This window comes from Setaria italica, chromosome IV (genome assembly GCF_000263155.2).
Source record: "Setaria italica strain Yugu1 chromosome IV, Setaria_italica_v2.0, whole genome shotgun sequence".
In the NCBI taxonomy this organism is placed as follows: domain Eukaryota; kingdom Viridiplantae; phylum Streptophyta; class Magnoliopsida; order Poales; family Poaceae; genus Setaria; species Setaria italica.
The window spans coordinates 29,177,656-29,202,404 of record NC_028453.1 but is presented as its reverse complement, the minus strand read 5'-3'; the positions used below and the strand labels follow the sequence as shown (position 1 = coordinate 29,202,404).

The following is a 24,749-nucleotide window of genomic DNA, read 5'->3' as shown; positions in this document are numbered from 1 at the left end:
ATCTTGTTTGCCTGTGATTTCAGGCAGGATGGATCCTAACCAGTCCAAAGTTCCTAATGGATCACAGGGAGTTTTTCCTAGTGGCAACAGTTCTCCCTACCAAGCTGCTTGGAACCCATACATGAATGGCTACCAAGGTCCTCCATCCTGGTTTCCCCAAGGATTCCAGCAACTTCCACCCAATGTCCCAATAATGCATCCAAGTACCGATGGTCCACAAGTGTTTCATCCGGCTGAAATGGCAGATGCATCTGCGCAAAATGATAAGGTAGATGTGGAGGAAGTACCTGTCCCACCAGCGCCAGATCCTACAGGAAAAGGAAGGAGGAAAAAAATGGTCAATAGGACCAAGTTAGGCAACTTCAACCTAGACGAAGATGTAAACATTGTGAAGTCATGGCTTGAAATAAGCTGTGATCCAATTACAAGTACTGCAAAAAAAAAAGATCGCATGTGGGATAGGATTGTTCAGCAGTACAATTTGAGGAGGGGATCCTACCCAGAAAGGAGTTTGAGGTCTTTACAGAGCCATTGGGACATAATCAAGGCTGAAGTGGGGAAGTTTTCATCCTTCTATGCTGATGCCATTCGAGAGAATCCTAGCAGGATGTCGGATGCCGATAAGGTTTGCAGTTTGTTGACCCATTTTATTTTCTATGTATTTTGTTGTAAATTTAACAACAATTATTTCCTATTGCAGACCACTCATGCAACAGCTAATTTTGCTGGTATCCTCAAACACAACTTTGCGTACATGCATTGTTGGGAGATTATGAAGGATGAGCCCAAATGGCAAGATCCAAAGCCTAGAGGATTTGGAAAATCAACTGGAGGTGATGGTTTTGGAGAGGATAGTAGCCATGAACCTGACACCAGCGACCTTGGAGATGACAATTCTAGCCCTACTGGATCAGCTAGGAGGAGGCCTATGGGCAGGGATTCAGCTAAAGCAGCCAAGAAGAAAGCAAATTCCTCTGCGGGTTCAACATCATCTTCGAAGTATGCTTCGAGGATGCAAGATCTATCATTGCAAAAAATTTCTATCCTGCAAGAAGAATCCATGCGTAAAACTGATCGTTTCCAGCAGCTTGCATGCATAGATGAGAAGCGGTTTGAGGAAATGCGAAGCCACAATCAATCACTATTAGACATTGAGCAAGAGAAGATTCGGATCATGTGTGAGAAGCATGACATGGACAAGCAAGAGAAGGAGAAGCAAGAGGATGAAAGGATCCTTGGGATTGATCTTAATGCCTGCACACCAGCTCAGCGAATGTATTACGAAGCTCTTCAGGAAGAAATTTTTAAGAAGATTGCAGCTAGGCGCGGGAAGAGATGGGAAAAGACAGGGGCCTTGAACCATGGATGGGAGAGGCAACCTTATTTATGTTTTCTTGATTTTATTTCAGGGAACTAATTGTAACTGTTATTTGTTCTATCATCATGACACAATTTTATATGATGTTGAGCCCATGCGGAATTAATTGGAACTGTTATTTATCTGATGTTGCCCTATGTCTAGTGAATATTTGCTGAATTAGATGCTGTGTGTGATGATCACGAAATATTAGAAGTCTTAATAAATATTACATGGTCACTGAATATTACAAGTCTTAATAAATATTACATGACCACCGAATATTACAAGTCTTAATAAATATTACATGACCACCGAATATTACAAGTCTTAAAAAATATTACATGACCACTAATTCATCTACTGATGATGAGATCCCAGCCTCATCCACTGGTGCTCGATGAGATCATATTGTAGCTGAAAGTGCGTGTTTTTGGTCATAAAGCCTATGGTGTGCGGCAACAAATGCCTCCCTATCCGGATTGTTGCGGTACCGAACCGCTAGTTCTCCAATGTTCAAGAAATCAGTATCACGAGTATTGTCTTGTTCATCCTCCACTATCATGTTATGCAAAATAATGCAAGTCACCATTATATCATTAATCTGGTTACGGTCCCAACCATACGTGGGTCCTCGGATTATCGCAAACCGAGTTTGCAGGACACCAAATGCACACTCTATATCCTTGCGTGCACTTTCCTATGCAGTGGCAAAGTGTTGGGTCTTTTGCTCTATGGGGTAACGAATAGTATTAACAAAGGTTGCCCACTCGGGGTAAATCCCATCGGCAAGGTAGTACCCTATGTTATAGGTCCTTCCATTGACCGCAAACGACACGGGGGTTGAATGACCCCTGAGGTAAGCAGAGAATACTGGGGATCTATGAAGCACGTTAATATCATTGTTACTTCCAGGCATGCCGAAGTAAGCATGCCATATCCATAGATCATGCGATGCAACCGCCTCTAAGATCATAGAGGGATGCTTCCCTCTGCCCATGAACTGACCCTTCCATGATGTGGGGCAGTTCCTCCACTCCCAATGCATGCAGTCAATGCTGCCTAGCATCCCTAGGAACCCACGATCCTCACCCTCTTGAAGAAGCCTAGCTACATCGGCAGCATTGGGTGCCTGTAGGTAATACTCGCCGAAAACATCAATGACAGCCCGACAGAAATGATGCAAAGCTTTTCGAGCAGTTGACTCACCAATACGCACATACTCGTGAACGGCATCCGCTGGGACACCATAAGCGAGAATGCGCATAGCGGCGACGCACTTCTGAAGAGCTGATAGTCCTTCCTTGCTAGTGGCATCATACTTCTTTTTGAAGTAGTTATCTTGATGTTTAACAGCCTCTTTAATGTGCTTGAATAAATGCCAACGCATCCGAAACCTGCAAGAACACTTCTGATATGAGGTACTAGAGACATGGGTTGATCGATCTTTGAAATATGCTCAACTTTACCTTCTACGGAACTGCTTATCATTGTAAACAGGGTTTGGAGCAAAGTAGTCGGCTTTGATCCTCTTGTGACCAGAAGGAAGGTCCCTTGGCTGAATGACCTTTCGTGGCGCATCAAATCGACGGCGCGTGTGAGAGCTCTCTGCTTGCACTAGGTGGTTGTATGTCGCGGCCTCCGCTTCATCATCATCAACCAAGAAATGAGTATCATCGTCTTCCTCCTCCATCATCCAGTATCTTCGCAAGGAGCCTGGGTAGCCGTCTATGACGTTGGTAAAACACGACGAAGTGAAGTTGTCCATGGTGCTTGGCCACTAGATGGAGGCATGTAAGTTGTAGCTAGCAAGGGCACCTGTCATTGCCATGCAATCATATTGTAGTGCTTCACAAGTGCACAATCCTCGCAAGAATCGTTTGCATGTGACCATACATGCTGCTTTTGCAAAGCTGCACCATGCTACTTTGTCCATGCGTGAAGTACAACTCTTGTAGTACGTCAAGGCAGGTGAGCATATTTTTTAATTACATATCATTAATTAAATAGTACTACTAACAATTACTACTTAATGAAAAAGTTGTATTATTCATTATTCACATTTCATGATTTAGGATAACCATTCTAAATGACCATGTTATGAAGAAATGTGTTTGTTAAAATGAGATGGTAGTTGGAGATGGTTAAATAAAATATGGGGTAGTTGGTATAGAGTATGTAATATAGAGTAACACAGGTGCGGGAGAAATTAGCATAGAGGAGAGAATCTTGATAACTAGGATAGAATATTCCTTTTAGAGTATGGAAATAGAGTACGATGAGTGCGGGCAGCCTTACTCCTTGTCGGCCGGTTTGGCCACGGTCAACCCTTCACTCCTCTGCTTCAATGTTTTTTTATAAAACTAAAATCTGAAATAACCGAACCAAAATAAACACGTTAACTAGTTTTGTTTGCATACTCATATTTCTCAAGGTAATTTTTAAAAACGAAGATACTATATCATTGAAGGAATCTAATTAAAGTATCTGCATGAGCCGGATGCCCAATCCTACTCGTGGGGAGCAGCATTATCGTGATCACTGTAGCCGCAGAACATCTCCTGGTCGTTAGCTAGCTGGCCTTTCCTAACTGTTTGGTCTACCAATGCTTTGGAGCTCACATGGCGCCCTGTCCCAAGCAAATCCGTTGCCTGCGCGCGCAAGTACAAATCGGCACATTCTTTCCACCCACCTTCCATGCATTCTAGTACTACTCCATTAATCCACCAGATGGTCGCGCTACTATATTCTCTTCAGCAATATATATACATCTCACACACCTGACATGAGTTCTTTTTTTTTTTGTGCCATTTCATCACTGATGCATGGTGAGATCTCTCGATCCAACGATTTCGTTACTGCACTAGTGTTACTGATGAAGTACTATATGGATCTATATTCTATATATAAAAATCAAGATCAAGACCCTCCTTTTGACCGACCAAGATAGGAGTAGATTGCGAGTCAGCGTCAACGGGCCAGACCGCCACGTTTCTTCTTTGTCATGTATTTGAAAGCCATTAAACGCTGGTATTTATGCGTCGCCGCCCTGATTGGCTTGCTGTTAGCCGTCGCTGCCTCGTGACAACGGTGATGATGGCTAGTCCCTGTTCGTCGTGCTGTCAGAAACTCTGTACGACGACGACGACCTCGGTGGATCGGTTTGGCCTGACAGAGATCGATGCTCTGGTAGAGTGATCACCTGACGGTGAGAGCAATGTGCTCTACCATTTTCAGTGACCTGTGATGATGTATGCTTCTGCACTCGGCTATATACTACTATTTCTTCCCTTCTTTTTCAGATGACTTTTGGGTTCTTTGTTTTGTTTACAAATGATAGAGGACGTGTTTGGCTAGGGTTTCTACTTTCGAGGCATGCACACGCAACCGTTTCACTCCATTCCTGCACAGTGCATATTCTGGGACGAGAAAAACACAGCCTGCACGAAATGCACAGAAGGAGCTAACTAGAGGCCCCTTGGCGAAGGACAAGCTGCTAGCGAGCCGAGGCCGTGCGCACGCATCTAATGAAGTAGACTGGTCGAACGATCGAGTAGGTGGCGAGCGCCGAATGCAATTTAATCGACCAGCAACCCCGTTGGAGCGACACCCGGTTTAGAGCTGATGGAGGCCCGTCGTCTCTCGCCATGAAAGCAGTCTGTGTTGGAATGGCACACCCGTTTATGGTGCTCAAGTTAACATGAACACGCCATTGGCCATGGCCCTTTTGTTTGCTCTCCACTCTCCAGCATGTAGGCACCTGCAGACCTCCAGCTTGTACTCCACTATAGTCCAGGAACAAAGTTGCCTGAAATTTTTATGCATTTCGATTCCCCAAGGATGTCACGCTGCACATGCCACTTCAATCTGTAATCTGACTGCAGTACTGTTACTGAATGTCTGAATCGGAACACTGACAGCTTCAGACGCGTAATTACATACAGAACGTTTTAATTCCAACAAGTGCAACCAAGGCCTTGTTTAGTTCCCAATTTGGGAGTGGTAAAATTGGCATTTTGCCATAAATGCGCAACTGTAGCATTTCGTTTGTATTTGTGAATTATTGTCCAAACATTGACTAATTAGGCTCAAAAGATTCGTCTCGCAAAGTACAACAAAACTGTGTAATTAGTTTTTGATTTCGTCTACATGTAGTATTCCATGCATGTACCGCAAGTTTGATGTGATGGGGAATCTTCTTTTTGCATAGTGCTAAAGTTGGGAATTTGGGGTAACTAAACATGGCCCAAATCATTCGAGCGTGGATCCAGGGGAACGGATGGTCAGTTGATCGCGCTAGTCGCATTGAGCTGGATGGGTGGTATAGTGGGCATTCAATGGCAGCCAACTACCCTGCAAGGCTGCAAGCCGTGGCAGGGTGCGAGGACCCAGGATCGCACGGTCCGTGCAACTGCGGCGCGGCTCAACGGCAGGTAGCGTGCCCAGCCGGCGCCTCTATCCTATATAAACCCCTGCAGGTGCAGTGTCCCAGGGCACGCTCGCTCGAGCACAAGCATCTCATCTGCCGGCGGCGCTCTCTTCTCTTTGCGCTGGTAGTCTTCTTCGGAAACACAGGAGAAGAGGGGAGAGAGGAAGAGAGAGAGAGAGCAAAATGATGAGCGGCAAGGCTCTCCTTGTCGCCGTGCTCCTGGTGGGCGTCGCCTCTCGGTGCTCTGCCAGCAGGGGCCTGCAGGGAGATCACGTCGCTGAGCAGAAGTGTACGTGCTGTGTACCGTAACCTGCCTACCTTATTAGTCTAGCAAACGTGTGCACGTATTTGTTATCTGCTGATGAGCTGATCATGTGCCATGCTGTGTCTATCATTCTCGTCCGAACAGACGGTGGCGGTGGGTACGGAGGAGGCGGCGGCGGGTACGGCGGGGGAGGCGGTGGCGGTGGGTACGGTGGCGGCGGCGGCGGCGGCGGTGGCGGTGGCGGTGGGTACGGAGGCGGCGGTGGCGGCTACACGCCCGGCTACTCCGGCACCGGAACCTGCGAGTAAGAAGCAAGCTAAGACCCGCGCGCAATATAAGCCGCAGTGCATATGCATCGAGACATTTCCCGGCCGGTTACTAAAAGATTATTTGCATGCAGCTACTGGAAGAGCCACCCGGACGCGATCATCTCGTGCATCGGGTCGCTGGGGAGCATCCTGGGCTCCTTCGGCGACGTGTGCAGCGCCTTCTTCGGGAGCAAGCTGCAGACGCTGCAGGACGCGCTGTGCAACACCCGCACCGACTGCTACGGCGACCTCCTCCGCGAGGGCGCCGCCGCCTACCTCAACTCCATCGCCGCCAAGAAGTACGCCTACTCCACGCAGCAGGTCAAGGACTGCATCGCCGTCGCGCTCACCTCCGAGGTCGCCGCCGCCGCGCAGGCCGCCATGTTCAAGAAGGCCAACTTCGCCTGCCACTACTTATGATGATGAAGCTTCCATCGTCAGCGTAGTCGTCGTGCTTGTTAAATAAGTCCGTGTGTGCATGATGATGGATGCAGGTCCAGACGTGTCTCCCCGGATCGAGGGGCCTTATATTAGTTTCTGCGCGTCGTCTTCACATGGCCATGATGATGCATGATGCCGTGCCGTCTCGTTGTCTGCTTCGTTCTTCAGTATAGTGATGCTTCCCTTATTGTCGTTGTTGCTGATGTGAGAAATAAGATGAGTTGGTTGGTAGTGAAACATAACGGTGGTTGTTCTTACGAACTGCATGTGTACTCGCGCTAGCTTGTTTCTGTCAGTGTCAGCACTGGTGGTTGGGATGTAATCGTGTACATGGGATGTAATCCACGTCAGGATTTCCTTATTTCCTCTCGCAAAAAAAAAAGATTTCCTTATTTCCATGTGCATGCTTTTGCTTTTGCTTGTCAAAATTTAGGGACTGTCTACCTGTTGCTCGGGTATTCCTCTGTCAGCCATCACTCGGGCAATTTGATTGGCTAGAACACTCAGTTTTGGTCAAGAAAAAAATCGTGTGCTGAAAGAGGATCTGTCACTCGAATTTCTATACCATCAGATTTGAATCAAACGGTGGAGGTAATAAAATAGCAAAACAAGGCAAAACCAATATGATGACCATACATATGAAACACAGCCTAGAAAATATTAGGTAGTGTTTGGTTGGCTTAAATGTAACGTAATATGATTACTGAAGGTAATGAATTCCATTACATATGTTTGGTTGCGGTGGTTTGTAATCAATTGATACTGTAATCGAATCCCTTACCTAAATAATATATATACAAGCTTGTTACCCCTCCTCCCCCACCGTAATCAAATATAGCACCCACACAGTAATCTGATTTCGTTACCAGAGTGCAACCAAACAAAGAGGGCAATCACCTATTCCACCTTTAAATACACTGTAATCTGATTCCCTTTACGTTTACATTACCTTAGCACGAACCAAACACTATCTAAGTGATATGACTGCATGTCTGCATCTTTATCAAATGAAAAATAATTGAAGCTTCACATATCTTCCAGCAAAACGAAAATATATGTAGAACAAAAGCCTCAAGACATCATCCAAATTAGCTACACCAGTAATATTACAATACTTATAGTTGTTCATATATAATCTGCCATCAGACACATGGATGAAGCATATATCTTGCTAATTGCATATTACACATACAAAAGATAGCTAGATGCTTCCAAATTTACCATACTTAAAAGTTGTTCATATATAAGATTCAGATAAGAGACATCTGAATACTACATACAGATATTTGGATAATTCAGAGACAAGACATATCTGAATTCTGCCTAGTTTGATGTTGAGAAGACTTGATTCAGATCCACTTTAGTGCCCTTGGGTGCTGATTGACATCATCATAAAAAGGGCAAATACTTCACACTCCTGACCACATCAAAGATCTTCTCCATACCAATTGTAACGTAGTGTGCATGAAGTGACTTTGCCATCTCATCATCAGGACAAAGAATGAAACCAAACTTGCGCCCTGGGTCTAATGCAATCCTGAACAACGCAACCTCTACAGAACCAACCAACTTCTCCAAAGCATGAACTGTGGTCATGAACATGTTGTTTTCATCGGTAGCAGACCAAGCTAGAACCAGGCAGTCTTGAGGACCACCGTCTTTTATACCTAGATAGGTCATGTTGTCACGAGTGATCGGAACATCTTTCCTAGCAAAAGCGTTTTCACCAAGACGATGTTGTTGCAATGCAAATAGAAAAAGAATTAGGATCTAGATTACGACAAGTATCTAGCAAATTGAAAATAAAAGCAGTCAAGCCATATGAAGCTATCCCTAATGAACAGAATAGAAATTTCAGATATAAGCTGAAAATATGATGCAAATAGCAATATTAGTTTGATAGAAAAACCCAAATTAAACAGCTTACCAGATTTTTAAATGGTCAGTCAAATAACAAATAATTTTTGAAAAGTGGAAACCCCCTCAGATGAAAACCCAGCCAACAGAAATAAGATAAAACCCACAAATTTCAATTATAGGCATAATAATGGAATTAATAGTAACGCCATCACTGTCACTTAGTGATCTAAAAACTGTAAATGCTTAAGCGCACCAATTTAGTATCTAATTTAGGAACAACAGGTCATTTACAAATTTAATTATCCTACACTGAGTAATACCTCTAATGCAAACTCAAAATTAAGAAAACATTTGTGCAATACACCTAGAAAAGGGATAGAAAGCTTAATTAGGACAAGTATGAATGAAATGATATGTATCCACATCCTAGTACAAACAATGCTTCAAACAAAACAGTAAAGAAAAACCAGCTTAAATAACAGAGCAACAAACAAGAATCTAACCTAAAAGCTAAGTATGGCGCAAAAAAAACATGATTAGATTAATAGTGAAACCCAAAAGTCAAACAGCTTAACATATTTTTTCTATAGTCAGTCAAATAACAAATAATTTTTGGAAGTGGGTAACCCCTCAGATACAAACACAAGCTAACCACCAGATTAACAAATTTTAGGCTCCAGTGGCCCACTAAAATGCAAAACCCAACCTTTCCTACATCGAGATAGCAAACCCTCCAGATTATTTTTTACAAGTGAGCAAATGCAATCAAATTATCTTTAATCTTTAAAAATATCATCTTATTTATAGGACTTAAAAATACAATTTAAAGTTTCTAAAGCACTGTAAATGAATAAAGTTAACATTGTAAATAGCATAGGATAAAAATTATATCTGATAATGAAAGCTACATTGAAATTTACCTATACTTATCAATAATTGGAACACATCCAAATTGAAAGTACAAAACATAACCAGAAAATAGTGAAGAGGAAAACTAGATACTACTTTGTTTGAGTAAAAACTCTAACCTTATTCAAAAATCCAGATCTAAAATATGATAAAAATCTAAATTAAACAGCTTAACAGATTTTTTTCTATGGTCAGTCAAATAATAAAATTATTTTAGTAAAGTGGAAACCTCTCAGATGAAAATCTAAATTCAATAGTGTTTACTTACATTGATGTAGCAACCCCAAGCAGACCAGAATTATTTTCCAACATTGAGTTAGCAAGCCCAACTAAAATATCTTTATTTACAGGACTAAATGATATATTTACAGTTTCTAAACTACTGTAAATGACTAATGTTAGAACTGTAAATAGTATAGAACACAAATTATATCTAACAACATATCTCATGCTCATATTATAGAATTAAAGAATGTCGAAAATAGTTAGCTTGGGGTCAACTGCATTAAAATGACACTATGATTAGCTTCATAGGGATTTAGAAAATAACATATTCATTAGGGGAATATAGAGCTTGGCATGATCCGAAAACAGAAAAAGGTATAGATGCAAAGGTTGACTAGATATGATATTAAACTCCTGTATGAAAAATAGTTATTCATATATGCATAGATCTCGAATGCTAGTGGTATTGCTTATTAATATCGAGTACATATGAACTGTCAGTTAGATGTATTGCAAAATATTTTAGGAACAACACAAACAAAGCAGTAGCTTGTTGGAATCAAATAGAAGGATGAATTTGAATTACAAAACAAAGGAATGTCAGGCATGTATCAGACAATACAGGTAGATGCTTGTATATAAGATTCATCCAAGTAAATGTTTAAAATTTACACCTTTCCAAATAAAATGTTTTAAACTAATTCATAATAAATTTTTAAAATGATGCAATTCAATACACAGGGGGTGAACTTAGAAATTCGTGGGCATGTTGAAACACATAGTCTACATGACTATCTAAACCAGTCAACAGGTATATATTCGTGACTGAGAATAAATGGAAAACATGATGATTCTAAATACTGATTGAATTGCATTGAACTTGCAGGGTACAGGAACTGGGTTGTTAATGGAACAGATAACAAATTCACAGGAGAAGGAGACATATTTGGATGTACCTGAAGCTAATTTTGAAATGGTAAACTTTATGAGCCATGGTAACATAATAGTATACAAATGGTTTCATGATAATTTAAACAAAGAAGTTCTTAAAATTTTACAGAATGAACCAGCAACTTACATGGACATACTTACTAAAAGATATGGATTTGAGGTACGAATATATATGAACTTAGATAAATATGACATTATTAAAAATAGAGGGCAATACATACCATAGTTATTTTTATTCTTCTAAATTGCATGAAATCAAACTCCATCATGCAATGCCAGAAGAATATGAACAGATTCCAGTGAATGAGGAACATAAAGGAGCTGAGGTAAGAAAATTTGATACTATAGAAAAAATATACTGGAAATAAATTTTATTATTAGAACTCACCATGACAAACATTTGGAATGAAGATCACCATGCATAGCTTGCCAAGTGAAGATGATATGATGAACCAGGATCAAGAGAACGAATCAAGATGATATGATAAACATTTGGAATTGAATATTCCTCAATAGAATGAGTCTCAACATCTTATTCAGAGTCACTGTCGGTAAAATCACATACTTCGTGACGCCTCTTACGAGCCATCTAAATGACAGAAAATGTTTTACCACATATAAGGAGAGCGTAAAAGATATGTAGGTATTCAACACCAGTTAGATTTGGAATACTATTTCAATTACTATTCACCATACTCAGGCAATGGAAACTAAGCAATTAACCATAATCAAAAACAACTAAGCATTACTTTACTAAGGGTACCTAATCAAACATACAAGACAGTTAATTCATTATATGTAGAAAAATTATCATTACAAAATCACATTTTTTTCATATACAGATGCATCACAGTTCAGATGAGACAGAACACTGCAAAATCCTTATTCCAACTAAGAAGTATAATCAAATAGATGAATGAAGATGTAATAAAAAATTTACATACTAAACAGTTCCAGATAGGTATGACATTATCAAGTACAACAAAAATTTAATTAATCTATGGAAATTAAAAAAATAGCAAACCCTAGAAGAGAATTTTTAGCCAGTAAATTAGAATTGGAGCTAATGACAAGAAGATATCATAGAAAGTACATTCCCAGCTGATGCAAATTTTATAGAATTAAGCTAAAATTAGACGCTGATTGAACCAGAAGGATTGAAATAGATGGAAATTAAGGATTTAGGACACATATTTAGATAATTTACAAGGATGCTGCAAATGATTATTACGAAATAACAATTTACAGAACAGATGCATATTGCTGCAGAAGAAACATTATCCTGCAAATTCCTTAGTCCAATGACATGAGTAAAAGGAGGAATGAAGCTATAAATAACACATGGAACAAACTAAATAGTAGATGAACTAAGCAGTTCGAGATGAGGGATCAATATCATCAACAAAAACAAAACTAAATAGTATACGAACAATACCCAAACATCAAACCCTAGAATGAAATTCGGCCCGTGAAAATGATTTGGAGGTCGATAAATCAAGGGATAATCAAAAAGCGCATAACTAGCTAAAGCAATTTTCAGAGGATTATGCCTAAACTTACGCACAAATACGAAACGGAGAATTGAAACTGATAGAAATCACAAATTTAGAAGGCATCACATATTTCAAATCACAGGGAGACACCCAAATTAATCAACTTAGAGCAACAAATCAACATCGGTGCGCAAACCAAAGAAACAAGCACTGGCGTGAATCGAAAGGGAAAATCACCTCACCTTGGGGGCTCGTCACTCGCCAGAGAAGAGCGGGGGGAAGCGAATGGGAAAAGAGGAGGAAGAAATGATGCGTCGATGTCGGCCTCTAGCTGAAAAAGTCAACAAAATATGCTAACAAGCGGGACCATATTGTCAGAGAAACAAATAAAAAAATCAAACAGCAGACTGGCAGACCAACAACAGATGGGCATCAAACAAAACTGATCAGATCAAATAGTGCAAAAATTGAGTAATGAAGCTGCCGGAAACAAAGTGATGTCTAGCTTTTCCCAAAATTTATTATACTTCTTTTTTTTAATGATGAAAAGGTACCACAATTAACAGATTCTTGCATATATATCAAGTTATTTTGAACATGAAAATCAATATGTATGAATAACTGGACCGATTGATAACATACGGATATTAGTAGATCCACCGAAAATTATTTTATTTAATATTTAACATGTTTATATAAAAGTACTAATTAAAATTCCACCTTGCAATCCACGTTGATGCCCGCAATTATAATGTCAAACATTAGCTGTCGAGGAAAAGAAGGAGATAAGTTATACTACTTTATACTAACTTGTACTAAGAGCCAACTCATATATTAATTGCTTAGTGTTACATTAGAAGAAACATTTATGTGGGAGCTTCTATGGCCTGATTTTCTTTAATATTCACTTGGCCTTATGTGATAACATCTTTTAATCTTGTAACAATTTTTTCCTTGCACATTCAAAATCATTTTCTTTAACTGACATTCAAATATGTTAGCAAAGATGGCACACCCATTCTACTCTCTTCGTTCCAAATTGTAGGTCGTTTTATCTAGATACATACTATGCATCAAGATATACATAATATCTAGATATATAGTTAAAATAATTTATAAAAAAATTAAAACAATCTACAATTTGAATGGAGTACTTCTCTACTCTTTTCCCTTTGTTTAATAAGAGAACGGCGCTTCTACTAGACGAGCCCAAAGCTGTGACACAATTGGCCGACGCACACACCCACTCTCAAACACACCCCATAACTCAGTAGACAGGCCTCCGAAATTCTCGACCCAATCGATGCAGGCCATAAGGCCACCCAACAGCAGAGAGGCCCAGGAGCTCAAGCGACGCATTACATCGAGCATGACCCCGACACATCAACTGCTGCTTTTTTTTTTTTAGAAAAAACAACTGCTGCTAATAGAGGAGATTCGTTCAAACCCAACCCACCGAAGTACAAAAGCCTCCACCCACCAATGATCCGAGCTAAAAGTAAATACATTGCGACACCATTACACACCTCAGCAGTTTTATTAGTCATCTCATGCACTATTACGTAGGATTTTAGTTGATGTGGAGGTGAGATGGTGAGGAGAGAGAAATATATCGTTATTTCACGAAACAATCACCTCATAGGCTAGATTTTAGAACTATGAAATGACTACTTTGTGGTTGTTCTTTTTTCTATACACAAATTAAGGAAACAGAATTACTATAAGACAACTTAAAAAGACAACCCATTATAAAGATTATTTTTAAATCGTCTCAGAATTACGTATCAATGTAAGACCATCTATTGGACAATACCAATATACTTGTCCTAAACAGGAGAGAAACTATTAGTGGAAACTGTGGTCCTAAACAATAGAGGAGAGAAACTATTAGTGGAAACTGTGGAAGCAGTAGTTATTGACCTTGACACTGTCTCTTTTTTATGTAAATAATCTCATGAATATAACTGAGAGAAACTATTTCATAAACATACGTAGAGCCAACTTTGTGAAAATGAATAACAGAACACCTCTGATGTTCGACAAAATGCGCCAAACTGCGGTGCGAGTTCTTTTAGACTGAACATGAGAGTTTCTTTTTTATAATTGTCTGAACATGAGAGTTGTTTAAGGTACTGAAATACCAACTACTGTACTATAGTTGTCATTTGTCAAAGGAAAAAAAAAGGAAAATGGTGTGCAGTACTATGCCGATATTGTAGCATGTAGGCAGTAGGCACAAGTTTCTATCTAGCTGGAGATTTGAATGTTGCGCGCAGGCTTTTATGGGCGAGGAGGATTCTGATACAGGGATAACGGGATAAGATAACGTAGTCTAGCCCCACCGCGGTCAATAATGCCGGACGGACAGAGGGAAGAAAGCAACACGACAGGTGGCGCCCAGCCACCGCCTGCGACGCGCCAGGGGCGCAGCGCGAGCTCCAAAGGCCACCTGTCGACCGGGCGCCGCGCCGGCCGCGGGGGACCTCCCTCTCGCTCCTGACGTCCCAGCCGAGCGGCACCGCACGTCCCAGTCGGCGGCGTCCACGTCCCGCGACGCGAGTGGGCGCGCCCGTGCCCGTCCCTGTACGCGCGCGTGGACCAACCGCGCCGCGGCACGCCAGCTCGGGCTCGCGGCGCCCGTGCGTTGTCCGGACGCCAGCGATCGCGGAGCCCGCGCCGGGCTGGCCATCGCATCGGCCATCCCTACCCGTCGCTACCGAAGCAGGGGGTGCCGGAAGCGTGGGAGCGGTACTTGCCCAAAGCGGCTGCGGGAGCGCCGCTCTTGCTCCGGTAACCGGTGGTCAAGCTGAGCCGCTGAGCGGTGGTCGCCATCTTGCAACTGTAGCCGTGGAGCACACCGGGATGTTTGTTTGTTTATAGTTGCCGCATACTAAGCCATGCCGCTGAACGTGCGGCCTCCGTTCCTCCACGTACACTCTGGAGAAAGCACAAAAGTGTTGCTGATCGGCGAAGTGGCGAACACAAACAGCAGTGCATCATCGGCAACGGCAGAACGGGGACGGGACGCCCTGTCGACCTCTCGTCGTTTTCGGTCGAGGCCGAACAGGCGAACACGGGAAACCCAGGCCGCAGCCGCGCCTACCAGACGCTGCACGAGGGGATCTCCGGCGCACCCAGCCGGGAGAAAAAGTGCAAAAGCACGGGGCCGATCCAGCAAAAGCGCGCCCGGGGCAGCGCGCTTTTTCCCCACCCACCCGCGCCGAGCAAGCACCCGTCGTCGTCATCGTCTCGCCAGAGGGGGACCCATGGCTGGGGCCAGGGGGCACGTGTGAGGCCAGGGCGCCGAACCCTCCCGAGCCCGCGGCACGCGTCGCGCCGCCACTGGCCGCGCCACGCCTATAACTTGCTCCCTCCCCCCTCGCGTCACCGGCGACCACGTCGCCACCGCTCCCCCGCACACGGCACACCCAACGACCCCTTACCTTCTTCGGCCACGCAGGCCGCCACCGCTTTCCGTGCCGTGCGGCGATTTGCCTCCACCATTTCCGCATTTCGAAGCTGCCCTCCTGTTTGTTTTAGCTTGCTCCCCAGACCCAAGATAGTTTCTCCTTTAGCTGCCGAGATATTAGCGGAGATATATATATATATACTATCTATATCTATATAAGCAGCCGGAGGAAGCGGGGATGACGGCGGGCGGCGGCGCGGCGGCGCCGTTCGTGTGGAAGACGTACATGATGGTGGAGGACCCCGGGACGGACGGGGTCATCGGATGGGGACGGGGGAACAACAGCTTCATCGTCGCCGACCCCTTCGTCTTCTCGCAGACGCTGCTCCCCGCGCACTTCAAGCACAACAACTTCTCCAGCTTCGTGCGCCAGCTCAACACCTATGTCAGTGAAATCACTCCAAGCTATAAATTGATTGCTTCTTGTGCATACCAACATTTTTTGTTCCTCATCCGTGGGGAGAGGGTACAGCTGATGGATCTGTACTGTACATACACCTTCAGTTCGTGTGCGCCTGTGTTTTTTGAGAGGAAAATGAAAATTATTTGTCACTCTGTGCTGTACCAACAACAGAGCTTTGTAAATGTTTTTTGGTGGAGAGAAAAGCAGATTGTAACACATCTCCTTAGCTGCATCAACGAATTTTTCGAGAAAAAGTTCTTTATTTCAGTAGTGTGTTTTGAGTGGTGGTGTCGATTGACGGATGAAATTCCTCAAGAAACATGACGAGCATAGATCGTGGCGAAAATCATAACCAAACTCCTGGCCCATTTATTTTCGACTGGCCGTGAATCTGCACGCAGAATTTTGTGAAATTTGTTTCGCCTTCTTTTCTCCTACGGTTTTGCTGCAAGAATCGATATTGATAGGATAGGATAGGATGCAAGAACTGTGTTGGATTCCTGCCCTGATTGTGATGTTTCCGCTTGCTCAAACACGACAGGGCTTCCGCAAGGTTGATCCGGACCGGTGGGAGTTCGCGCACGCGTCGTTCCTGCGCGGCCAGACCCACCTCCTGCGCAACATCGTCCGCCGCGGCAGCAGCGCCGCGGGAGGCGGCGGCGGCGGCAAGAGGAAGGACGCCGCCGCGCTCGCCGGCTCCGCCGAGCTCTCCGCGGAAGACATGGCCATGGTGGCGACGGAGGTGGTGCGCCTCAAGCAGGAGCAGCGCGCCATCGACGACCGGGTGGCCTCCATGTGGCGCCGCGTGCAGGAGACCGAGCTCCGGCCCAAGCAGATGCTCGCCTTCCTCCTCAAGGTCGTCGGCGACCGCGACAGGCTGCACCGCCTCGTCGGCGACGGCCACGCGCCGGACGGCGAGCTCGCGCCCGGCGGCGGCGAGCCGGCCGCCGCGGAGGGCGGCGAGAAGCGGGCCAGGCTGCTGCTCGACGGGGACGGCGTGGGCTCGTTCGGCCCCGACGCCATCGACTTCGCCGGGTTCTACAGCAGCGGCGGCGCGTTCGGCGGCAACGTGGCCGTGGATGCGGCCGCCGGATCCGGCGGCGGCGGCTGCTCGTTCGCGTTCGGCGTCGACACAGGGTACTGAGTGTCGTGCTGACATGCGCGCGCCGGCCGCTTGGCGCCCCTGTTCTGCCGATTTCTTGCCACTGCGTGGCTGCCGCTTGGAACGCCTTGGAGCGGCGGCAGCCGGCAGATGGAACTCAAGGACTCGAACTATTGGGAGGGGCGTATGAGCCAACGGATGATAAATATTTCAACCATGTTCCATGGATGTCCATTTGAAGCTTTTGGTGGATCTGATATTCTGAGTTTATGGGCTGGGGTGACTGCAGTGTCGAGACCATCCAGGCTAAATAAGGGTACTACTTGTGGAGTGTGACCGTGAACGTTACCTGAAAGGGTAGGTTTGATGTTGTACATGCATGTTTATTGTAGTGGCATGTCCACAGAGTGCAGCTGCACTAGATGTTTCAATCTCTTGTAGATTTGATGCTGGAAATTTGAAAGTATCCTATATTGATTTGTGTAATGCTCTCTATGTATCAAATTGTAGATCGTTTTAACATTTTTAGATATATAATCTATGCTATAATCATTCTAATAGAACGTCCTGTAACTAATATTGCAAGTTTATAGTTGGAAAATCGCCCGAGCTTAGTCTGCTTCCTTCCCAATTCTTCATTGGAGTTGAATGAACTCAATCGACATGGTCAGTTTTCAATACTGTGTGCTAGTGCGAACCACTGTGGTTGATTGGTCAAGGTTGCATAGCACACGTGAATGTGAATCGTTTCTCTGGAAAGCACTTGATATCCACATATCTGTCCCCACACTGTCACGATACCTGTAATAGTTGGCCGCCATGTGAGCAATGAAAAACAATGATATTTCTATTACGATGTCTCGGACATTAGTCGTCCTCAATCTGTAGTGATCACTTGTCAAACGCTATCTAACACACCAATAGCTAGTCTATATAATCTTTAGAAAAGATTCGACTTCACCTGTATAGCTGAAAGCCTGAAAGGCACATCCGGTACGGCCACAATCCAGCATTATTTGTGGTTGTGGAGCTCTCAAATGTCAGAACCCTTCAACTCGTTGCTAGAGTAGCTATGTAGCAATACACATCAACGACATCTTGTGCAAGCTGTCTTTGAATAACAAACGTTGGCCTGAACATCAAATAGAGAAGACCAAAGCTGCTTCACAGAATCCATTTAAGTCGCTCTGGTACATGAACTGTCAAGCGTGACGAAAACCCAGCAACCAGATAGATTTTCAGAGGCCGCTAGAAGCTAGAACAATTGATCAGATATCGTGATTTACTAACATAAAACAGAGCTGACAGGAAAAAAAAAGTAAATAGTGTAACTGCATTCCATTACTATATTTTCATGCACATGGGTATAGATCAACCTTCCTATAGAGCAGGCCAGAAAAGGTTGGATGAGGATCACATGGATACTGTACATCCCACTGTAATCAGGCAAGGAAATAATGTGCAGCTCTGTTTGCTATCGTACTTCTGGCTTTCTGAGAAATGAGGAAACCGTGTCCCAGGGATGCACAGGAACATCTTCTATCAAAACAAAGCTCAGAGAGATTTACATCATGTACAGGTGCCCGCTGAGATCTCGCAGTCCAATTCTACAGCCTGAAAACATCAGTTTGATCAGTCAGCTTGCACAGTATAAGGTCAAATACAGCACGCAAAGTCTAGCAATTCGATCACCAATGCCACTAAGTGAACTAGCAAATTAGATTATTACGTGAACATGTGTTGACGGTTTCGAGACTGCTGAGGACGCTTCACCGGTGAGATTAGCATATTCCGCAAGGCTGCAGAAGGATTGTTCGTGCCAGCTCCAAAGACAGGCCCAGCTGGTCTGCGGGGTCTAGCATCAACAGGAGGAGCTCCCAAGTGAGCAGATCCCCCAGAAATTTCAAATGTATCAGGGTTAGAGAGTCGCTGCCGTGGTGCGGGAGCCCACATCTCCTTTCTTTGCCCTGGAGTGTCAGGGGTATAAACCAAACCTGCAATAAGTAAATCAGCTGTATTTGTCGAGAACTAGTGAAGCTTCTATTAGCTTCCAGCAAGAGAGACATGCAGTTAATATGCTACAGACTGCATAACAGAGCCAAACAGTAAATGAAGACAGATTGCGCAATGGTTTGCTTAGATTACCTTGCCTGAGAGGATTACTGTTATCCATCATATTTGGCATGCCCGAAAACAAGTCTTGCTGAGCCCTTGGGAAGAGGTTATTGGCAGGCTGGATGGCCGAACGTTTCAGAGAGTCATACTCAGTCCTTAGTTTATCATACATCTCATCGAGCTTCCTCTTCTGCCTGGAAAAGAAGGAATATTCTGATACTGTACTCATGTGATCCAAAACACTTTCAGCTATATTACACTGACCTGGATTTCTCTGCAAATTTCTCTTGAAGCTCTTGCTTATCCTTGGTGAGGCTTTCAATTTCCTGTTCCATCAACTGGCACTTTTTACCCATCTTTTGGTATGCAGCGTGCAGTTCTTCTAGCTTCTCCGTAAACTTTCCCTGCATAAGTTCAATCTTCTGTCTGCATTGACCAACAATATGGTTCATCTTGTACTGCATCTCCAGTTCCTTTTGTCCAATGTAAAACATGACACTTCTGTATGCACTTTTCATGACTGGTCAACATCATGTTAAGGAAAAATTATGATGATTATCATAATATCCACAAAATACAACCTTTTTGACTGCCACTTTTTCATATAAGCAGTGTTTGTGCTTCAGTGTGTTTCTGCTATGTAACTTTCTCAGGCTAGTAGAACTTTGCTCACCATAACATGTTAAATGACAATAATTTTGTTAATCCCAAATTAGTGGATTGCCTGGAGTGTTATTATGCAGAGAAGGCAAAACAAGATAGATGCTAAACTAAAACCTGTGGTAGTCTCAGTTTTAAGGATACGTATTTGTGGAGAAATCCCAGCCATTGCCATCTGAAATGGGCCCAACAGTCAGAAGCATGGAGCACATGATAAAATCAAATTAATTTTGCATCTAGTATGTCAAAAAACCACTTACATTTGTCCAATCATCACTGGGATCTACATCCATTGGTTTCATATGGCTGAGCAAAAAAAGGTTAACGATATTCAGATTATCTTATCAATCAGTAGAGATACAAACAGGACTAGGCCTATATAGAACATAGTCAGAACCAAATCCTGTTTCATTATGCCATTAGGAGTTCCATGATATGGTAAAACAGGGATATCAAAGAGGTGTATGATACAAGTCAAAAGGACAATCACTACATCAAGTATAAATTGATAAATATTGACCCAAGTGCACAGTACTGACCTTTTCGACAGAACTTGATCACATATTGGACATGCACCATCATTACTCAATATTTTCTTGGCATCCTCAGTACCTGTTCAACAGGTTGACAGTGACCAATCAAATTGACGGTATTCATTCTCTGAAAAGCTGCAGACGACACATTCTTGCTCAACATAAATAAGATTGCAGGGTGCTGAAGGATACATAAAAGATGACCGCAAGTGGTGGTTATAGCTTGCCCTTCCAATTCCCGCCAGCAAGCATTGCACTTCATTTTGGTAAGTTAAAGATCGCAATACAGATTTATCCAAACCTACATATGTTAAAAGTGAAACACATTTAAGTCATACACACATGAAAACAAAAGCATACGTAACAGAAACTAAAACAGCTACAACGGATGACGATCACAGTAATTTAACTCAGTTAAGATGGCAACACAGAATTGTATAAACCTAAAGATGAACATATATGTATTTCAGTAAACCAAACAAGGTACAGAATCTCAAATTGCACATGAAAAAAGTCCAGTTCAACTGAAGTTCATAACAACCATCAAAATTGTATTTTACATCCTAAAAAACCTCTAGGAACATGTAATTGATACTTGGCATTTGAGAAGTCAACAGACAACTTATGACTGTTTCTGCTCCAAACAGTTGCCATGGTAATCCTGACGAGCATCACTCCAAATCAGCTACACTAACTAAAAATAAAAGGGAAAAAAGAACTCACTTTGGCATTGCACAAGCTATTGTACTCTGTATATCTATAAACCTAACACTGCATACAAACTGTAATTAAACTATAGGTTCAGCAAAGCACATGTTCATTCACAATTGCACATACATCACCAGTTTTGCTGAAAAGGCATACTGATGATTATATTATGCATCCAAAAAGCAAGGAATCAAATGCAAGCTAGGTGAAATCCATTTGATATATTACTCAACAAATTTTTTTATGGTGCACTAAAGATTTTGTCACTAGACGACTTTACTGGTGTCAAATGGCAAATATAATGTTGAGTAGCTGGTTTGTACTTTCTTGTTTCTTCACCCATATGTTGGTCATTATCCAAGATCAAATGATCTCAGTACTAATATGCATAGCTTCTACTTCATGTTGGACTACAAGATTTGCTTTGTTATGTTCTCCATTGCAAAATTCAATCAATACCTACAATAGTTCACAACATCTATAGCCTTATTGTCAAACCACTTTCAAGGATTCATATTACAGTTGAGCTACAAGGAGGGATGGCGACTCAATCATCGCTTTTGCTACTTAAAAGTTAAATTACTGCCACAAATATAAGTTGTTTGCTGAATTTTATTCAAACCAATCTGAGTTGTACAATTGAGTTGATTTGTCTAACTGATTGTTATGGCAAAATGTTAGAAGCTGCTAGAATAGCAACAACCATTATGGAAAAAATATAGAGATGATGCTGGGAAAACTCATAAATATCCACGATGCTGGAAAACTCATAAATATCCTTAAGTGCAACTCCATAGGAAGTTGCATTACATAAATTTGTAATTAACTGTTGCAGGACACTTGGTTAGTATCAGAAAAGAAAAAGGTGTCATGTTGGAGCCAAACTGAACTGATGAGCAGATTTAAATCACATGAACCATTTAGCCAGATGGACCACGCAGTATAACCCCAACATCCATGGCAGCAAAAAGAATAGGTGCAAACTTGCTTGGGGGGGGGGGGGGGGGGGGGGGAGTTATGCATATAGCAAAGCTGATAAAATGTGCATATGGTCCAATTTTTATTGGAAGCTTAGCATAAGTTCTAGCTGGGGGATACACAAGCATTGGCCCTGTGGCACCTGGAGTTACAAGACTACTAGCCTGACAAGGCGATAACCGAAAACATCACATATCCTTTTCCTCTCACACTACCAAGAACCAAAGACAAAAAACACAAAATGCCACAGCTTTGGTCAAAAGAAAAACACGATGCGATCTGTCAACAAAATAGAAAACGCAGGTCCAAGCAGTCGTTCACTAGCATGAATTACTTGTTCGGAACAACTGCTAAATACCACATGTATGCAGGAATTGAAGGTAGTGCAGAGTGATGCAGGATAAAATATTAAAACTCCACACACAGACATATCCCACCACCTTACAAAGCTTGTCTTGGAAAATACCAAAGCAATATCAGTAACCTGCAATTAAACTTTCGACATTTCCCCTCTCCAAATAATTGACATAAAAAAACCTCAGGAAGTGAGCATTTCTACACTAAATGGCATATCCACCCAGAAATTGACATAAGAAAAAAAAACTACCAAAATAGGCAGCAATAGCTGCAGTAATCATGCTAAATCCAGGCCAATTTCCCTATGGTATGATCAAACGGAAGCCCTGGTGAGCATAGGTCATGTAATCGCGAAACCCTAACCACTTGATATACTATCCAATCGTCCTCAGAAAAGGCTATAATCGCAACGAAATCCACAGAAATGTGTACACAAAAAGGGTGTAACCAATACGGCCGCAACAGCACGCGAGACCCCGCATTCGTTGAGGCGCCGCCGAGAGCAATCGGGTGAGGGGCGTTACCTGGTGCGCGCGCGCGCGTGCGCCCGCGGCGGAGGAGACGTGTGCGTGTCCCAAACGGAGAGGCGCGCCAGGCTATCGAGCGTCGGCGGCGGTGGGTGGGTGTCGAGGGAGGACGCCGCCGCGAGCCTCTGGGGTCCCCGGAGCTAGGTCTCCAGCGTCGGGTAGGGCGGGCGGCGACGGCGAGGAGGCGTAAAGGGAGAGGCAATTGGAGGATTTCGGGAGGCGGTGGTGGGGAGTGGCGGCACCGCGTGGTTATTCAGGCGTGTTTCGAAAATTTTGGCCTCTGCTCTCCTCTCCTCTGTCTCCGACTCTCTGTGGAGAGGAAAGCAGCGAGCAGCATGGAACTTTTTTTGGGATAGCGAGCAGCACAGCATGGGAATGGGCCGGGCCGCCGGGAGTCCGCTAGCATCGCGCCGAATTTTTTGCTATTTTACAGTACCAGCCATTTAGGAATTCCGTTTTTCCAAATTGAGAGGAAAGGTACTGCACGGAACATCTTATATTTTTTAAGTTAATTGCGTCATTAGTAGCGAGTGGGTGTGCTTCTCTCTAATTATTCATTTGTGAATAATAACTTGGCAAGTGGGTGCGGATGGGTCACCCGATGGCACGTGGGCAAAAAAAAGTCCTTGTAAGCAGCTTACGTGTTAGCCAATATTTTTTAAAAATATCCTTACTAATCATTTATTTGAGTTAGGTTCCTTTCCAGATTTTGTCATACGCTTTCTTTTAGTCTCAAAATGTTGTAAAATCTTTCAAAAATCATATATTTTATGATAAATAGTCAATTTTTGCGAGGTGGGTATTGTAAAGAATAAGGAATATGTTTCTTATTGACCACGGGCATCATAAGCGCAAAATATTGATCTTTTAAGTCGTTGCTCAAATAAACGGTCGGAACTGTAGCAGCTCCTCTAATCCATTCCGTTTAACTTCTCACTTGTAGTTACATAAAGTATAGTCAGCAGAAATCCTCTCTCCTGACGCTTGACAGAACATACTAGAAGGGGAATGATTCCACCCCTCTTCAGCTCTTCCATTTTTTCTGTTTATCCATGACACACATCGTTATTCTCACTCTGTTGCTAATGGTGGCCAACGGCCCCTGGTGCTATGCTCCGGCCTCTGCCCATTGCTGCTTGCCGCCCCTCATCCTAGCTGTTACTGGCACCTCCCCCTGTGCTCCGTCAAAACTTCTTCAGCAATATAAGTTACCTACGTGGATCTACACACATTCCAATTAAAAAATAAACAAGGGGCTAATTTGCAACAGTACTACCCAGTTTTATTTACACGAAGCGCCAATTGTACGCATAAGTTGCTTACGTGGCATTTTTTTTTGCCCATGTGTTGTCCCGGTGACCTATCCGCGCCCACCTGCCAAGTTATTGTTCCCGAATGAACAATTTGAGAGATAATGTACCTAAGCACACCCACGTTTATGTACTAATGATGTATTTAACTTAATTTTTGTCCCATGCGATGCATTTTGCATCCTTAGGCTAGATCCAAGAAGCTTCTATGTAGCTTGCCCGAGCTAACTAAGGGCGCGTTTGATTCTTGTGCATGCTTAGCCTTGCTTTACCTCGCAGGCACAAGCAACGAGAAGCTTGCTAGGCAGGCGAGCCCATTTGGCTCTCCACGGGAGCAAGCCAAATCTTG

At 43.3% G+C, this 24,749-nt stretch overlaps 5 protein-coding genes and 1 long non-coding RNA gene across 10 annotated transcripts; 3 read left to right on the top strand and 3 right to left on the bottom strand.

The window, feature by feature from the left end:
• The first annotated feature begins 451 nt into the window (after positions 1-451).
• Positions 452-1,417, top strand: LOC101766508. The gene is made up of 2 exons (XM_004967040.2): positions 452-625; positions 701-1,417. The coding sequence occupies exons 1-2, from the start codon at positions 452-454 to the stop codon at positions 1,415-1,417; spliced, it is 891 nt and encodes a 296-aa protein (XP_004967097.2).
• Positions 1,418-2,057: 640 nt separating this feature from the next.
• On the bottom strand, positions 2,058-3,125 carry LOC101766101. The gene is made up of 2 exons (XM_012845277.1): positions 2,827-3,125; positions 2,058-2,754 (listed from the first exon to the last, which is right to left on the bottom strand). The coding sequence occupies exons 1-2, from the start codon at positions 3,123-3,125 to the stop codon at positions 2,058-2,060; spliced, it is 996 nt and encodes a 331-aa protein (XP_012700731.1).
• A 2,712-nt stretch (positions 3,126-5,837) lies between these two features.
• LOC101760002 (keratin-3, type I cytoskeletal 51 kDa-like) lies at positions 5,838-7,192 on the top strand. The gene is made up of 3 exons (XM_004965536.3): positions 5,838-6,075; positions 6,196-6,355; positions 6,452-7,192. The coding sequence occupies exons 1-3, from the start codon at positions 5,970-5,972 to the stop codon at positions 6,777-6,779; spliced, it is 594 nt and encodes a 197-aa protein (XP_004965593.1). The 5' UTR covers positions 5,838-5,969; the 3' UTR covers positions 6,780-7,192.
• Positions 7,193-7,833: 641 nt separating this feature from the next.
• Positions 7,834-12,557, bottom strand: LOC101759726. Of its 2 annotated transcripts, none has more exons than XR_001163754.2 (3): positions 12,481-12,557; positions 10,967-11,334; positions 7,834-8,508 (listed from the first exon to the last, which is right to left on the bottom strand). It is a non-coding gene; the product is annotated as an uncharacterized LOC101759726 (long non-coding RNA). The 2 variants fall into 2 exon arrangements; XR_001163755.2 differs by having other exon boundaries at positions 12,476-12,555.
• Positions 12,558-15,632: 3,075 nt separating this feature from the next.
• LOC101759317 (heat stress transcription factor C-2b) lies at positions 15,633-17,698 on the top strand. Its single transcript, XM_004965535.3, has 2 exons — positions 15,633-16,092; positions 16,652-17,698. Exons 1-2 carry the CDS (start codon positions 15,886-15,888, stop codon positions 17,252-17,254), a joined length of 810 nt encoding a protein of 269 aa, XP_004965592.1. The 5' UTR covers positions 15,633-15,885; the 3' UTR covers positions 17,255-17,698.
• A 658-nt stretch (positions 17,699-18,356) lies between these two features.
• LOC101758105 (E3 ubiquitin-protein ligase CCNB1IP1 homolog) lies at positions 18,357-23,405 on the bottom strand. Of its 4 annotated transcripts, none has more exons than XM_004965533.3 (9): positions 23,088-23,403; positions 20,713-20,821; positions 20,527-20,599; positions 20,248-20,293; positions 20,132-20,162; positions 19,592-19,847; positions 19,358-19,521; positions 18,942-19,179; positions 18,357-18,826 (listed from the first exon to the last, which is right to left on the bottom strand). In XM_004965533.3, exons 2-9 carry the CDS (start codon positions 20,780-20,782, stop codon positions 18,820-18,822), a joined length of 885 nt encoding a protein of 294 aa, XP_004965590.1. In that variant the 5' UTR covers positions 20,783-20,821; positions 23,088-23,403; the 3' UTR covers positions 18,357-18,819. The 4 variants fall into 4 exon arrangements, with proteins under 4 accessions (XP_004965590.1, XP_004965588.1, XP_004965591.1 ...); XM_004965531.3 differs by having other exon boundaries at positions 18,942-19,206; positions 23,088-23,402; XM_004965534.3 differs by lacking the exon at positions 18,357-18,826 and having other exon boundaries at positions 18,938-19,179; positions 23,088-23,405.
• Between the last annotated feature and the right edge of the window lie 1,344 nt (positions 23,406-24,749).